A 15383-nucleotide genomic window follows, 5' to 3' on the forward strand; every position below is an offset into this window, starting at 1 on the left:
GTTCGCTTCCCCTTCTTCTTTCTTTACGCACAGGCAGGATCCCATCTGGATGTCTAGAAACGGACTGCACCGAGCAATATCCAGTTGCTTGATTAGTTTACTAGTAATCACTTGGTTCCGTATCGACGTTTTTAAACACCGTCGCGCCAGAAATAAATAATACGGAGTACTGTACTGTACAGTCTCCAGAACAGTACTACCTGGGCCGCGTGCTGGCTCGTGCCTGCCTGAGATGGAAGCTAGTACTAACAAAAACGCAGCTTGCGCGACGCGCCTAGCTAGCTTATGTCGTTGTATCTACAGTTGGCTGTGGGGGGTTATCATGTTGGCTTTTACTCGTCTCGCGCAGCCGCGCTCATGCGAGCACATGACCATGTTCTTCCTCGACTGATCGATCTTCACCCAGCTCGGCGCGCGCTAGCTATGCATGAGCTCGCTGCATGCATGTGTGGGCTGTGGCTGTGTGTGTGCATGGCAAAAGCGCTTGTTAGCTTTCCGCAAAAGGACGCGGGTTCCGGCGTGGGTTAAATGGACGGAAGACGCACAAAACCGCACCGGCACCGGCAGGCATGTTACTCTGTTCCCCGCGCGCGGCTGCAGGCTGGCTGCGCTTGTGGGCGTGCGTGCTGCCTGGCTAGCCCATCCTTTTTTACGCAATTTGCATTGCCTGAAAAACTGGCCTGGGACGTGCCCGCGCGCAACCGTGCGCCAGCGATCTCGGTGGGTGCATGGCGCCGTTGGACGATGGTCTCTGATCGATCGGCGTAAAATATTTCTCCGCGGCTTCGGTGGCGCGAGTAAACGCCGCGGCCACGTAGAGCTAGCTCACGCGTGTCGGCTCGCTGCGGCCGCGGGCGATCGATCGATACGTACGATTTGCTCTGGCCGTTGGAAGATCGATCAGTACGGTTGAGAATGGCCAGACAGTAGTACCGCGGAATAAAGCCGCCGGGGCCTTTCCTCCGCATGTGAGTGTTCGCCTCCGCACCGCCTCGTACGTGTGCGGCTGATCCTAGCTAGCAGTACTACCCTACTGCTCGCGCTAGCAAAGCTAGCAAACTGGAGTAGTACTAGCTTTGCTTTGTTACCCGATCGGAGCTAAACACTACGCACCGAACCGCTCGGGACGCCCAATTCGACCGTTGGCACGCACGCAGAGCATTTTTGTGCGTCGACAGTGGACAGTGGTCACGTATATATATATATTCGCTTCCGGCCGGCACCGGCAAGCACCAACCGACGTGCAGGGACGCAAAGCTTTGGCAGTTGTTGTTTGGTTTGTCAGAGATGGTCTTCCAGGGCAAGTACTATCTGCCGCTCCCCCCCCCACCCCCCCCCCCCCCCACGTCCCTGTGGTGTCAGATCCGGTTCCACGCGGGTACTAGTATGCTGCATGCAACTGAATTCTACTGGCTATTAGCAGTACGGATTACATGACAGGAAGGCACGGTCGTACCATGGCAGTGACTCACGGTTTAGCTGCCCCGGCCTGGCCCCCGTCCGGATGCAACGAGTACCCGAAACCCGATTACCCGACGGGTTTAGACCCGATTAGATGCGGGTATGAGAAAAAATAAAACTCGCGGATCTGTAAACGGGGAAATCTCGAACCTGTCGGGTCTGACAGGTCCGGGTCTGGTAGTGCCCAACCCGAACCCGTAAACCCGATTCTTTATACATGGCACATGTTAATGCTATGGGTTAGTAAGAATTCGGGCCAGCCCACTGCAGAATCCGGCCCAGTCCAACCGTTCCAAAAACCCTAACTTCCGTCCCATCTCGATAGACCAGCCACGGTCTCTTCCTCCTCCTGCGACCCCGCCGCCCCTCGGGTCTTCTCTCGGCTCTGGCGCTCGCCCACCCGCCGCCCTCTGTCGCCACCTGCCGGTGTCCGCCGTCTCCTCCACAACGACACCGCCAGGGACGCCGGTGGCGGCCACCACCACCATGGCTTCCTCACCGCCGACCGTGTCATGTCGCTCCTCACCTCCTGCTCCATCGTCCGTCGCGCCGCCGAGCTCCACGCTCCCGTGGTCTGCGTGGGGCTCTTCCTCGACGGCGGCAATCGCGCCTTCGCCTTTCGCATGCAGCGTCGGACACCGCGACCACTCGCTCTCCGTCCTCCGCCGCACACGCGACCCGACGGCCATCTTCTACACCTCTGCCATCCACGCGCACTACTCCCGGGCCCACCGCCTCCCTAGTCCCTATGCCTTCAAGCTCGCCCTTGTCGGTGACTACTACATCGCCACCGCGCTGCTCGACGTGATGCGGGTCGGGTTTACCCGCGGGTACCCGGGACCCGTCTCGGGTCCGGTCTGAGAAATTTTTAGACCCGACACCGGGTCCGGGTCACGGGTCAGGTAGGGCCTGACCCGGCCCGAACCCGGCGGGTGCCATCCGAACCCCCCGGCCGGACATGCATGCATGCATGCATGCTTCGATCGAACGATGCATGGAGGAACTGAAGAAGAATTACCAACGCGTACAATGCCGGATAAATGTATCCAGCTAGCTATTGTCCCGCATGCAGCGCGGCGGAACATCCCTTGTGACACTGTCGCGACATCTGGGCCTAGCTAAGCAAGATGCCCCTGCTTACCGGCAAATCGAAGATGACAGACACTGATGCAGGATCGATCGATCGATCGCGGATATCATGCCCAAACCACTGCTCTAGCTCCAGACCGGCCAGTGTTGATCGATTGATCTCCACCAACACCGATCCGGTCATCCATTCGTTCGATTATTAACCTGTTGTACGCACGTACCATCTCTCTCGGCGAACCAGGCCGGCCACACGGCCCGCAGCAGCCCCCAGCCGATGGCGTGACGTAAAACGGCGCACGCGTCCGGCGTGCACATGAATGGCCCCGCGAATCCGGCCATGACGCCATAAAAACCGGAGTTACCGACGAATTTTTTTACACAGGACGTCGAGACTAGTCCACATGTGTACAGCTCCAGGGCGGATGAGCTGGGGAGAGGGCGTGGTGTACTGTTCACGCGAGTATGTAATGTGCCCTCACATGCCGTGGCGTGGTCCCTTGACAGTTGACACACACTGGAGCACTCCCGCACTGCACGTACGGGCCGGGGGAATCCCACGGGGATTAGCACCTTAACAATCCCATCATCGACCGACCCGTCACAGTACAGTCGCACAGAACGCACAACGGGGCTGGCTAGCTAATGGGTTATAGCTGCACGTACAGAAAGTGGAGCCAGGGCCCCGTAGGCCGTTGGCGTACAGGAAAGTCTGGAATGTTACCATGTTCGCATCCCGTGCGTGAAGAATTAATAATTACCACGAGTAGCAGAGTACTACGAGTACCCAACACTAATGAGCTGTATAAGTTTCCGTCGTTGTACCAAGCTAGCATGGCCGTATGTATATGGATGAGTGTGGCGTACATATATATGCAGAGGCACGCAATATGCAGAGTTATACGGCACCATGCACGCACGCACGCACGCACATCGCCCCGGCCCGGCCCATCCTCTCCTGCCCACGAAGCTATCTATAGCTTGGCTGGGTCGTGTGTGTGTGTGTGTGACACTGTGACTGTGTACATGTGCATGCACGGTTGGTTGCAACTGTCAACCTCCACATAAAGCGTGACACCCTTCATTATTTGCCGCCACACGCCGCCGCTTAAGAGGCGTACCGGCCGTAAACCCCATCACGAGCAGTAACCGTACGTAAGCCCTTTCATCGTGTAATTAACTAGCTGTACGCTTTATTGCTGTTACGGCCGCGCCGACAAGTTAGAACCGCGCGCGACTTTTCCATGCCGGCCCGTCCGTCGTCTTCCTGCAGCTGCAGCTTAGAGCAATTCCAATGGAATTCTCTAAATTTTGTCCCCAAATATTTTTTTTTGTCTGTTTGGGGTGAAATGGACATGTGTACAGACAGTGTCCGCCTTCGTTGCCTAATGGTGTCCTCCAAATTCCTCTCCCCAATTTTTTTTTTCTTTTCCCATCTTCCTCCGCTCCCGATCCTCTCCGTGCTCATCCTGCTGCTGGTATACCTCGCCATGGATCGGATCAAATCAAAGCCAACCCGCATCATTCCTAATCCATACTAGTACTCCATCTTAGGAATTAACATCAAGAATCTGCGCATACTACCACTACTACCCTCCTCGAAGACTACAAGCTGCTACTTGCCTTGGCCTGCTGGTGCATGCCATGCTGGTGCCTGCGTCACTGTCCATGCCGCCATGCTGGCCTCGCCATGGCCGATCTCACTTTGGTTGTGGACTTGTTGTTCTCGCGCGCGTGGCATGGCCGCATGGTCACGTATTTTTCCCATCACTCGTGAGTCTGCAGGCAACTAGGCAAAGGCTTTATTAACTACTTTTATCTCGGGCAGGTGGATGAATAGGTGGCAGTGTAGTACATCCGCACTAATTAACCACCACTGCCCGCAGGATTAGATCCAATCATGGGCTCGGGCTAAGCTTAGCTGCACACTGCACTGCATCCAGATCTTTATTTTAGAACACATCGCTGCATCCAGATCTGACAGGCCGGCAGACAGGCCTCACAGGTGAATCAATCTAACTGCCTGCCTGATTTGACACCTTGTCCACGTTCGCGCGTGTTTTCTCATCTGCTGCCGCCTGCCGCCCGGTGATTAAACGTGGCGATACGCTCTCTCCGGTCCTCGATCTCTGGCTCGATTTGAAGCAGCTGGGCCCATCCTTCGACAGATGAATCAAAGCCATCAGCAGCAACTTGGAGAGTAAAAGAACAAATACTCTAATTTATGAACGCACGACATGATGCCGCAGGCAGCCCGCAGCTAACATAACTGCAGATCGATCGCGGTGGTGGATCACCGGATCGATCAGAGATACAGTATAAAAATAGGCCCCATGATTCCCCCATGATCTGAAGTAAGCGGCCGGTTGCAGCCGCGGCCTGCAGCAGCCAGCCTGCAGAAATCCCTGAAACTTGGTCCTTTGCTGCTTCTTGCCATATTATAGTACTCAGTACCATGATTGGCTCACCTAATCTAACTTCCCTAGGACATCTGAAGCAGCATCTTCTAAAATCTAAACGGCCAGCCGGCCGGCTGCTGCCGTGGCGCGAGCTTTAAGGCATATAGGCAGCGCACCGACCACCGGGTCGAGTGGATCGCATGTTCGTCGTGCACAACGTCACTTCGAGAATGTTTGCGCCAAAAGGGGTACCTCGTGCCATTGTATTTTTGTTGTTGTTGTTGATGCTGCTGCTGCTGCTCGTACTGCATGCGAACTGCAGAGGACCGGGGAAGGCTTCTTTTCCGGAGATCCAACTCAAATGATGCCCCATAAAAGCGTTCCTGATATCTCCAAGAATCTTTGCTTTTCCGGTTTCGTTCAATTGGTGGAATCAAAGTAGCATTGTGGCTCGTACTGACAAATACTTTAGCCGAAAGAACGCGACTCGTGATTCATACACTACACCTACTGGAAGGGTAATGTACTTATAATGCAAGCAACAATACAGTAAACTAGCCAACACACAGCCACATCCTTGTCGGTGTTGCAACAGACAATCGGCGTAGTTTAAGGTATTTCAGCATTGCAAATTCAGTGGATTTATTGTTCTGGCATCAAAGGAATGAGAATGTCTGAATGAGATCGGAGTGCAGGCAGAGAGAGGAACGCTCAAATGTACTACTAGTACGTACGAAGCAGATTCTTTGACGTGGTAAAAACTAAAGATATATTGTTCCGTAGTAAAGCATATGTCGTTATAGTTATAGTACCAACTACCTCCGAAAGAAGATAGCTTCCTCTCTCTCCTGAAGTCTGAAAGAAAGATTGTAAGCTTTGTACTGTAAAGTGGGCAAAGTTGGAGAAAAAGAAGGGGACAATAACCAGCAGATTAGTGCTGCCACGCATATTATCCTTCCTTGCAGATGCTTTAGGCAGGCTTCTGACACAAGAAGAATCTGTTTTGGGGCGTCAAGACTCCACATCTCATGATACTCCTGCATGATCCAGTACCGAAAAGGTATTTAATTAAACTGCGTGCTTTAGCACTCGCAGGATTGCTACAGCCTATACTTTTTATATGTAATATTTTTTCTTAGGGGAGTTTCTGAAATTATTGAGCATCTGAGTTCTGACTCTTCTGTTTTTATAGGGAAGAGCATCTGAGATTTACATTGCCAAAATAGGATGGGCCACGTACTTGTCCGACCGTTTCTGAAAAGCCTTGCAATTAGCAAGGTCCAGTAAACATAGGTGGGCTTTTACAAAAAAAAAACGTAGGTGGGACTAGGCACTATTTGTCCCATGCTATTTGGGGAAGTAGGTTTAAAAGAACTAACTCATGAGTCCAATAGAGAACTGGGCCACAACTCCCGTAAGCTAAAAGATGAACCCATAAGGCCAGAGAACGCCTGCTGTACTTGCTCTGCTGAATTTTTTTCATGCAAAAAAATTGGTTATACACACTGGTGTAGAAATACAATATAGTGCTTACAAAAGTTTGCTTCCTTAAAAGCAGAGAAATTGGAGGTTTTGAAAATATACAGCCGTGCCATTACGCTTTAAATTCTGTCCATGTTTTTGGGATATGTTTACCAGAATTTCAAGGGCAGATGTTTCCGAGAGCGGCCGCCTCTCTCCATATATACTCCGTAACTCTTACAGCCATGCTTTTTCTTTTACTTAGCCTTAATCTATTTTGTACCAAAATATTTTGGGCATGCACGTACCAGCCGGACACTCATATATTTGATAAAAATATCAAGTTTCTAATTATTTTTCTTTTTGTGATTACCAAGTTTCTAATATTGGCAATACATAAGAAGACGCAAGTTAAATTTCAGTTCGGACCACGTATCATGACACATTGACACTTAGTGCAATTCACTTTTGAAATGAATTCCACTTTGAACCAACTTCTATTTTAGTAGTTATAATCATATGATATAACCAACTGATTCATGACAAGTGAAATGAATTCCACTAGAACCGCCTCCCTCTACACTTTTAATCGGCTGGAGTGGAAGAACATTGTATTCAATGAGTATATTATTTGAGGAGTGGAATAACACTACACCTACCAAAAAGATACAGGTAATATATAATTACACCATTTTTCTTTTTTTGTGGGAAGTAATTCCACCAAAAAGCCTTTTCTTTTTGCTAGCTTTATTAGAAAGCCACGATAGAGGTTCTGCCGGGGCATAACACAATAATGCACCATTTTTCAGCTAGTCATTGTTTTCTAAGGGCATATATGAATGCATCACCATAAAAAAGAAGTCCCGATAGGCATGGCACAAAAATGAATTCACCTGTCGTCTGTCAGGGCCCTAGGTTAGGAGAGGCACCGATGGACAAGTGCGGTACAAACGAAACTTCCTGCTGTGAGGTTAGGACTTTGCCGGGGCCCTCTCAAGCTGGGGCAGAATGTGGATTCTCGAGCTACGAGGTAAAGATACCCTTGAAATCCTGAACTTTCCCCTAAACGTTCAGGGTCGAACAGAGCTCATCGGATCTCAAAGCTAGAGTATCCTTAGAAGAGTATCCTTCGAGTTCCAGTCCTCTATCCTTGAGTTTTATTTAAATGAGAATGAATGGTTTCATGTCCGTTGTGAAATATATAGCTTAGTGGATTCATTACAATAGACCAGGACTATCTTTGCGGGGAAAAAAGTGATGGCAAAAGTAAAAGCTGTTAGTTCATGGCTCACGGTGAACTAGTGGCATGGGATGTCACTAGCGATGGCAAAAGCGACAGGTGGACCTAGTTTTACACGTCACTCCAATCAGACACGGAGATACACACTTAGAACTTGTGATGAACAACTTGAAAAGGGATTGGGACCGAAACGTGCATTTTCAATGTCCAGAGACTAACTTGACACCTTTAGATAAAATTAGAACTTTCGGTGTATTCTACATTTCTACTCAATCAGCTCTAAGTATATTTTAGGGTACTTTAGCAATTGAAACAAAATAAGGTGAAACTTTTTAGCAATGCCAAAGTATTTCATCCTGCGGGAATAAGTGACAAAGTAAAGTAGGGACATTTTATCAACCAAGGCCCTTCCAGAAAAAACAAAAAAGAAATGATCCAGGGGGGAAAAAGGGCCGCAGCATCTGTTTCTCTCAAAATCTCCGTCTCTCCACTTCTTCTCACGCCTCCCTCTACCGCCGCCCTGACACCTCCCTCAACCACCGCCGTCGACGCCTCCGTCAGCTACCGCCGTTGCATCAACCGCCGCCACTGCATCAAACTTCACCGCCTCCCTCAACCGCCGCAGTCGCCGCCTCCGTCAGCTGCCATCGCTGCGTCAACCACCGCCGGGCGCCGGATCCACTTCGCCTTCCGGGTGCCATCGCCGCCCCGTCCAGATCCGGTACGCTGCCGTTCCCGACCTCCCGCTCTCTACTTCCTCCTGTTCTCCCCTTCTCGTCCCTCGTCGAGCGGCGGCGGCCCGGTCCGTGTAGCTGCGTCAAGTTCGTCGGCAGCGGGGGCGCGAGCCAGAGAGAGGGGATGGGGAAGGACGGAAGGTGATGGGAGAGCATACCTTGTCGGAGGGACCTTTCCACTGCAGTCGTTGGGTGATGGGGAGCCCCGAGCTGCCGGCCGAGTTTGGGGATCCCGGAAGAGATTTAGGGAGCGGCTGATTTTGGGGGATCGGATGGGGAAGCTGCTGGACCCTTTTTTTTTGGCTCAAAATCCCTAAATATGAACTATGCGGCATCGGATAGGGCAGTTGATGGAGTTGCTCTTCGAAGTTTCACAAGGTATTCTCAGTGATATATAAATCTGAGGAACCTACACTGTTTAATACTCCCTCTGATCCTAAATTCTTGACTTAAATTTGCTCAAATATGGATGTATCTATTCTTAAAAAGCGTCTAGATACATGTAATATTTCGACAACAATTTAGGATCGGAGGGAGTAGTTATAATCATATGATATTGTCACTATATAGATATTCAGTACTAGTGAGGAGGTGCCATTTCGTGTCTATCCTTGGTTGTCTGTGGGGGACAAAGCTCATATGTCCCCGTTTGCCCTGAACACATGCTTATTTCTGGTCCATGACAAGCAATGTACAGCTACCAGCTATATGCATCTTATGTCTGGTGTGTTTTCCTTTTGTTGCAGATTATTTAATTATACCACCCTTTCCATACGGCATTGGTGTCATGATGTGCCATACAGTTTTTAAGCTGTACCAAACTCCTTACTCGTTCCGATGTTCTTATTGCCCTGTTTAAAAGAAAGAGATGGAAGGAACAGAGCTAGAAAACCCAACTTCCAGAAACTCATCGCAGAAATCCAGCCGTCGTTCTAGTAGTCGGCGTTCTCAAAAGTCAGCTGGACAACAATCTTCCCCCACTGTATTTCCAGAGAAAAGAGGCAAATCTAGATCATTGAGGCAGAAGCATGCGGCTGTTGACAATAAAGAAGCCAAAAAGGGTAAAAACCATGACCGTAGAACCGATGTGGTAGATGAGAGGTCTAATTTTGTAGGTTTCGAAATCTATACTGGGAAACTGGTTTTTGACAAGAAAAATAGAAGTATAGGAGGGGATGATCATTTGTCAGCATCCAGGAAAGCTGATACAACTGATGCAAGACTCACAAGTAAAGCCCTGATCTGGGGTTCCAATGTACTCAGCCTTGAGGATGTCATCTCTGTAAGTTTTAGAGACTAAGATGCACTTCTATTATTATTTGTCCCAGTTGGACAATTGAGTGATTTTGTATGCCGTGTTGATATCTTCGCAGGTATCTTATAATTCTGGTGTCCAACATTTTACTCTACATGCATATCCTGCTAAGAATTCTTTATTTCGAAAGACACATCGAGTTCAGAAGGACTTCCGGTTTATAGCCCCTACCCTAGACGAGGCCATTTTGTGGGTAACATGCTTTGCTGAACAGAACATATACATTAATGTACTACCACGGCCTGTGACATCGGGTGTCAAGGAAGATCCGGATGCCCCCCTCGGTGGGGTTTTATTTGATCACCAACCGATCAAATGTAGAACTCCACAGCGAATACTTGTTATATTAAACCCTCGATCTGGACATGGTAGATCAAGCAAAGTTTTCCATGACAAAGCAGAACCTATATTTAAGGTAAGTTTTGATGTTTTCATCATCAAACTTTTATCTTTTGCAGTGCACTTAGAAGAGATAATGTATATAACTGTGTATATCTGTTTGGTGATAAATTTGCTTCATGAAGCTTCATTTTGACCATTAGGTTTTCAGTCTTATGGATACCTCATGAAGATGTATACTCCTACGTTATTTCTTAATGTTGTTAAGAACTTATGTAATATTAGTATAAATTTTAATTTATGAGAATACTTTAGCAACAAATCTAGTGATATAGTTTTCATATAGACAATCTAGGTGATCCTAAACATTTGATGGTTAAGTTTGAGCATACAGATTCTAAAATGCATCGAAAAATGGAGGGAATATTTCAGTTTCTCATTAATTCTGTCAGTTCTACTAATTGATAGAATAATGTATGCAGCAATTGGACTGCACTGAATAACTGTGTTAAATTCCGCATGAGAAAAAGTTTAAGAAAGATTATTAAATTCCCCTAGCAGTATGGTTGGAATTGGCTGATGTGGACCTCACATGAGTTATTCACTGAAATGAACTAACTTGTCTATTGCCAACTTGGTCTCCTGTGAAATTTTATGCTCAGTGTAAATTTTATATTGTTTAATTCCAGCAACTAATCCACTGTCATCTGGTGGTGTTGTAGCTTGCAGGTTTTCACATGGAAGTAGTTAAAACTACTCATGCTGGCCATGCAAAATCTCTTGCATCTACATTTGATTTCGGCACATTTCCTGATGGTATAACCTTGACACGTGAAGCTAAGTAGTTTATGTAGACCTCATGATAGAGACAAGCAGTTCAACTATTAATACCTTGATTGTTTTTTCCCTATTTTTGTAGGGATTGTGTGTGTTGGTGGTGATGGAATTGTTAATGAGGTTTGTGCATGATGTTTATATCACAATTTAATATGGCAGAGCAATTTATATGTTAGGTGAACATTTTTAGTTGTGCAGGTGTTCAATGGCCTTCTCAGCAGAAGCGATAGAACAGAAGCTGTATCAATTCCAGTTGGAATAATTCCTGCAGGGTCTGACAACTCACTTGTTTGGACTGTTTTGGGAGTTAAAGATCCTATTTCTGCATCATTATTAATCGTTAAGGTATGCCGTTTTTATCATGACTTCCTCTTACAGTAAGAGAAGAATTTCAGTATATTCTCACTTTCACTTTGATCGAAATTATATTATGACTTTAAAACTTTTCTGACGAGGACTATCCCTTGGAAACAGGGTGGCTTTACAACTCTGGACGTACTGTCTGTTGAATGGCTCCAGTCTGGGCTAGTACACTTCGGCACAACTGTTTCATACTACGGTTTTGTTAGTGATGGTAACTTTAAACGATTCATTACATTTAAATTGTTCTAATATTTTTAATTCTTTATCTTATATACTTCTCCAGGTCCCTAAAACTAGTTGTTTTGGACATAGGCAAAGTCAAACTTTAGAAACTTTGACTAAGGTTATCTTTACAAATATTTAGTCTTGATGCTTTACGATAATCACTTTCACAATATATAGTTTTGTTGGGTTTTATGCATACACTGCAATAGAAACTACTGGTGAAAGTTGCATCCTCCAGGCCGTGTCAATCTTTAAAATGTCAACTTTATAAGCACTGGAGTTAGTACTCCCTCCGATCCATAATAAGTGTCGGGGATTTAGTACAAAGATAGAGATCTTTGTACTAAATCCCGGACACTTATTATGAATCGGAGGGAGTATGTAGTAAGTCCACAAATAGTCACATATGGATCCAATTCTTTTTTTTTTAATATCTTCACATCGGTATTTCTGGTAGGTGCTTTCCGCAACACATTTTAACTTTGAACGAATTCATCAGCGGTATTGTAGTAATGATATTCCTAGCCGATAAAAGCCCATCTTCAGGATATGATAATTTTTAAAACTTCTAACGTTCTATACTATGCATAGAAAGGTAACCTGATTCCTGATCCTTATTCAACTAAGCATTTAATCCGGTTGCATGTCTAACATGGCCACAGTCGGGCTAATGTCTTAGTGGTATTAATTGGTAACATATGATACTTGTTTAGCCTTTTTATTTTGCTTTCTGTAACTCTACAAATCTAAAGTTCTCTGAGCAAATCGTGTAGCTTTGTTCCTTTTAAGTTAGAAATTATAAACTATATTCTTAACGCTTTTCAAGATCTGGCTGTAGTTCTTAATGGCTGTACATTTACTAGAGTTCCTTTATCTGGGGTGACTGCACACATAAAAATTTAGTTTATTTGTCTACTATCCAGTATTTGAAGCAGTGCAGCGTGGCATAGCACTGAAAAGTTACCAAGTTGAAATATTATTATAACTTTGCTGCAGTCCTGGAACTTTCCGAGAAATACCAGAAGAAATTTGGCCCTCTTCGATATTTTGTGGCTGGAGTACTCAAATTTTTGTGTCTACCAAGTTATTTCTACGAGTTAGAATACCTTCCTATGTCAAAGGAGATGTCTGGGCATGGGAAAGGTTCAGAACTAGACAAGTTTGAATTGTCCGATGTCTATACAGATGCAATGCGCAGCCGATCAAAAAGAGAAGGAATTACACGAGCTTCCAGTTTTTCAAGTATTGACTCTATCATGACTCCAAGTCGGATGTCACTTGGGGACTTCGATACGTCAGGTGGTACGGCAGCAAGCAGTGAACCATCAGAATATGTCCGTGGTCTTGACCCAAAAGCAAAACGTCTGTCTCTGGGCAGAAGCAACATTGTTTCTGAACCAGAAGAAGTCCTACGCCCACAGCAACACCATGCATCATACTGGCCAAGAACGAGGTCGAAAACAAGGACCGACAGGAATTCAGTTGGTGTCACGGCTGCCAATGATACACGGTTATCTTGGGCAGCCCCATCGATGCATGACAAGGAGGACATTTCCTCGACAATATCAGATCCAGGACCTATTTGGGACAACGAACCAAAGTGGGATACTGGGCCAAGATGGGACACAGAGCCAACTTGGGAGCCTGACCACCCTATCGAACTCCCTGGACCACCAGAAGATATAGAAATTGGAGCATCAAAGGAACTTGTGCCAAATTTGGATGACAAATGGGTTGTCAGGAAGGGGCACTTTCTTGGTGTCCTAGTATGCAATCACTCATGCAAAACGGTTCAAAGTTCACAGATTGTTGCACCAAAAGCAAGCCATGATGACAACAGTTTGGACTTGCTTTTAGTTGGCGGAAGGGGGAGATGGAAGCTGTTGAGATTTTTCATACTACTGCAATTTGGTCGTCATCTTTCTTTACCCTATGTGGAATATGTAAAGGTATTCTGTTTTTCCTTGGGTTTATAAAAGCTTGCCTACAAATTACTGGATCCATAAAAAGTGTCGCCCACTTAGTACAAAATTTGTACTAACTTAGTACAAAATGGATGACACTTTTTATGGATCGGAGGGAGTACAAATGTCTCAAGACGTTGTGTCCTTCAGAGTGTCTTTGTTCTATATCTTTTGTCATTTCCATAGTATTTTTGCCATCAATTAGCCAGCTGGAACAAACCTGGCTCGGTTTAGGTACTAGTAGTTAAGAGTGCATTCTCAACAGCTCTGGTTATGGAGAACCTGAAGTTCCCTTTGAAGAAAAATATAATTCATCGAAGCACAAGAAATATTACTTTCTTCTGCACATTAGTAGTTTCCCTTTTTTTTTTGGAACCTGTGTGTATTTCCTTGTAGTATGAACAATGACTTGGTCTTTAACTATTGATTTAACATTTACACAGGTGAAGTCAGTTAAGCTAAAACCTGGTGCAAACACCCACAATGGTTGTGGAATAGACGGCGAGCTTTGCCGTGTCAAGGGACATGTAGTCTGCTCCCTACTACCAGAGCAATGCAGACTTATTGGCCGGCAATGCAGACAATCTATTTAAGGCTTTAAGGACTGTAAATCTGTTGTGCACGAGTTTTTGAGGCCCTGTATGATCTGTTATCACTTGTAACAACTGATTTTGAGTTGTCTGTATATCGTTTACTTGCTAATGAGGATTTGAGTGGGTTCAGAATGAGCGGTCCTGGTGAGTTTGGACTGGACAGATGATGTTGTGTCGTTTCTGTATATTTGAGTGATTATAGAGGGATACCTCGATTCTTTTTATTGATCTTGCATTTGCTGATATTTGCTTAAAATTCCACATTCCAGATCCAGGGTAGCGGGGCTTGTCTGCCCTGCCCATGAGGCCACAACTGAGCTGGTCAGCTTGGGATTTGTTGCCCATGACTAGGAGCAACCTAGTTCGTCTGAAGTATTTCCCTAATGCTCAGAGCTTCTTTGCAACGCTTGCTAACATGTTCAGATTTTTGTCCTGGTATACCATGCGTAATATCTAACTAAAGCTTGTTACTTGTATATTTTCACTCTGTAATCAGTCTTGCACTGTTGCACATGAATTGAACTGTGCCCGGTTAGATTGGGAAAACTATCTCTACGAGTGTATGTATGGGAAACCGAAAACCAGAAGTCAAAAGAAAAAACATCGAACTTGCGTGTAAAATTGTGACGTTTTTTCAGAGGCTTTGCAGCTGGCCGACAGCAAATTCGTACGTTTGAGATATGTTTCTTTAACACGCAACGGCTCCGTGATTGAACAAGGGTGCACCATTAGTCGGAGGTCAAACACTGAAAACTTAAAAAGATGGAACGAGAGGGGACACCGCAAGCGATCTGGTAGGACCTACTAGCCAACTACGATGATAAATTTATAGAATTCTGTTGATTAGTGCGATTTAGTGCAACGGAAAGATGCGGTACTCGCTTTGCAGAATAACTTAGCCTGACTACTTAGCAAAGGTGCGGTCCTTCTCCCATTGGTTCGCTCGACTAACTTGCCTTTGAAGCAACTAAGAAAAGGTTATCACGGTACACAGATGTGGTTATGCAACTTAGTAGATAGGTAATTTTGCCATGTGGTTTTTGAGGATCTCGTGCCAGGCTTCAGAAAACACGACATGAACTGGAAACCGGAAGAAATAAAACAAGTAAAAAACTTGTAGACAGTGTCTACTACCAAGATGTCAGCCAAGTGCCTCAAGGCAGACAAGTAGGTTTCATCCTTTTAAATTAGCTACGAATTGGATCATTTTCAAGCGACCAATCTGGAAGAGGGAGTCACGCAGCAACGTGAGGTGCGTGCTACAGTACCATAACAAACGGAAAACGAAACCCCGATCGAATTCCTTTCCTCCACCCGTCTCGATCCCCGACACATTTGTGATTTCGATCTCCCAGGACCACGGGAA

At 46.2% G+C, this 15383-nt stretch overlaps 1 protein-coding gene across 1 annotated transcript; it reads left to right on the forward strand.

Moving 5' to 3' along the window:
• The first annotated feature begins 8100 nt into the window (after positions 1-8100).
• Positions 8101-14245, forward strand: LOC100825372 (sphingoid long-chain bases kinase 1). Its single transcript, XM_003580201.4, has 9 exons — positions 8101-8368; positions 9128-9663; positions 9755-10111; positions 10758-10851; positions 10955-10992; positions 11071-11217; positions 11347-11446; positions 12457-13409; positions 13868-14245. Exons 2-9 carry the CDS (start codon positions 9250-9252, stop codon positions 14015-14017), a joined length of 2253 nt encoding a protein of 750 aa, XP_003580249.1. The 5' UTR covers positions 8101-8368; positions 9128-9249; the 3' UTR covers positions 14018-14245.
• The last annotated feature ends 1138 nt before the right edge of the window (positions 14246-15383 follow it).

Source organism: Brachypodium distachyon, chromosome 5 (genome assembly GCF_000005505.3).
Source record: "Brachypodium distachyon strain Bd21 chromosome 5, Brachypodium_distachyon_v3.0, whole genome shotgun sequence".
NCBI lineage: Eukaryota > Viridiplantae > Streptophyta > Magnoliopsida > Poales > Poaceae > Brachypodium > Brachypodium distachyon.

What these genes read in the sequence shown, in the direction of transcription:
- LOC100825372 (XM_003580201.4), top strand. Translation starts at nt 9,250, where the DNA reads ATGGAAGGAACAGAGCTAGAAAACCCAACTTCCAGAAACTCATCGCAG. An exon ending in TTTCGGCACATTTCCTGATG is followed by an intron (nt 10,852 to 10,954) that starts GTATAACCTTGA and finishes CTATTTTTGTAG; the next exon opens with GGATTGTGTGTGTTGGTGGT. An exon ending in CCTATGTGGAATATGTAAAG is followed by an intron (nt 13,410 to 13,867) that starts GTATTCTGTTTT and finishes ACATTTACACAG; the next exon opens with GTGAAGTCAGTTAAGCTAAA.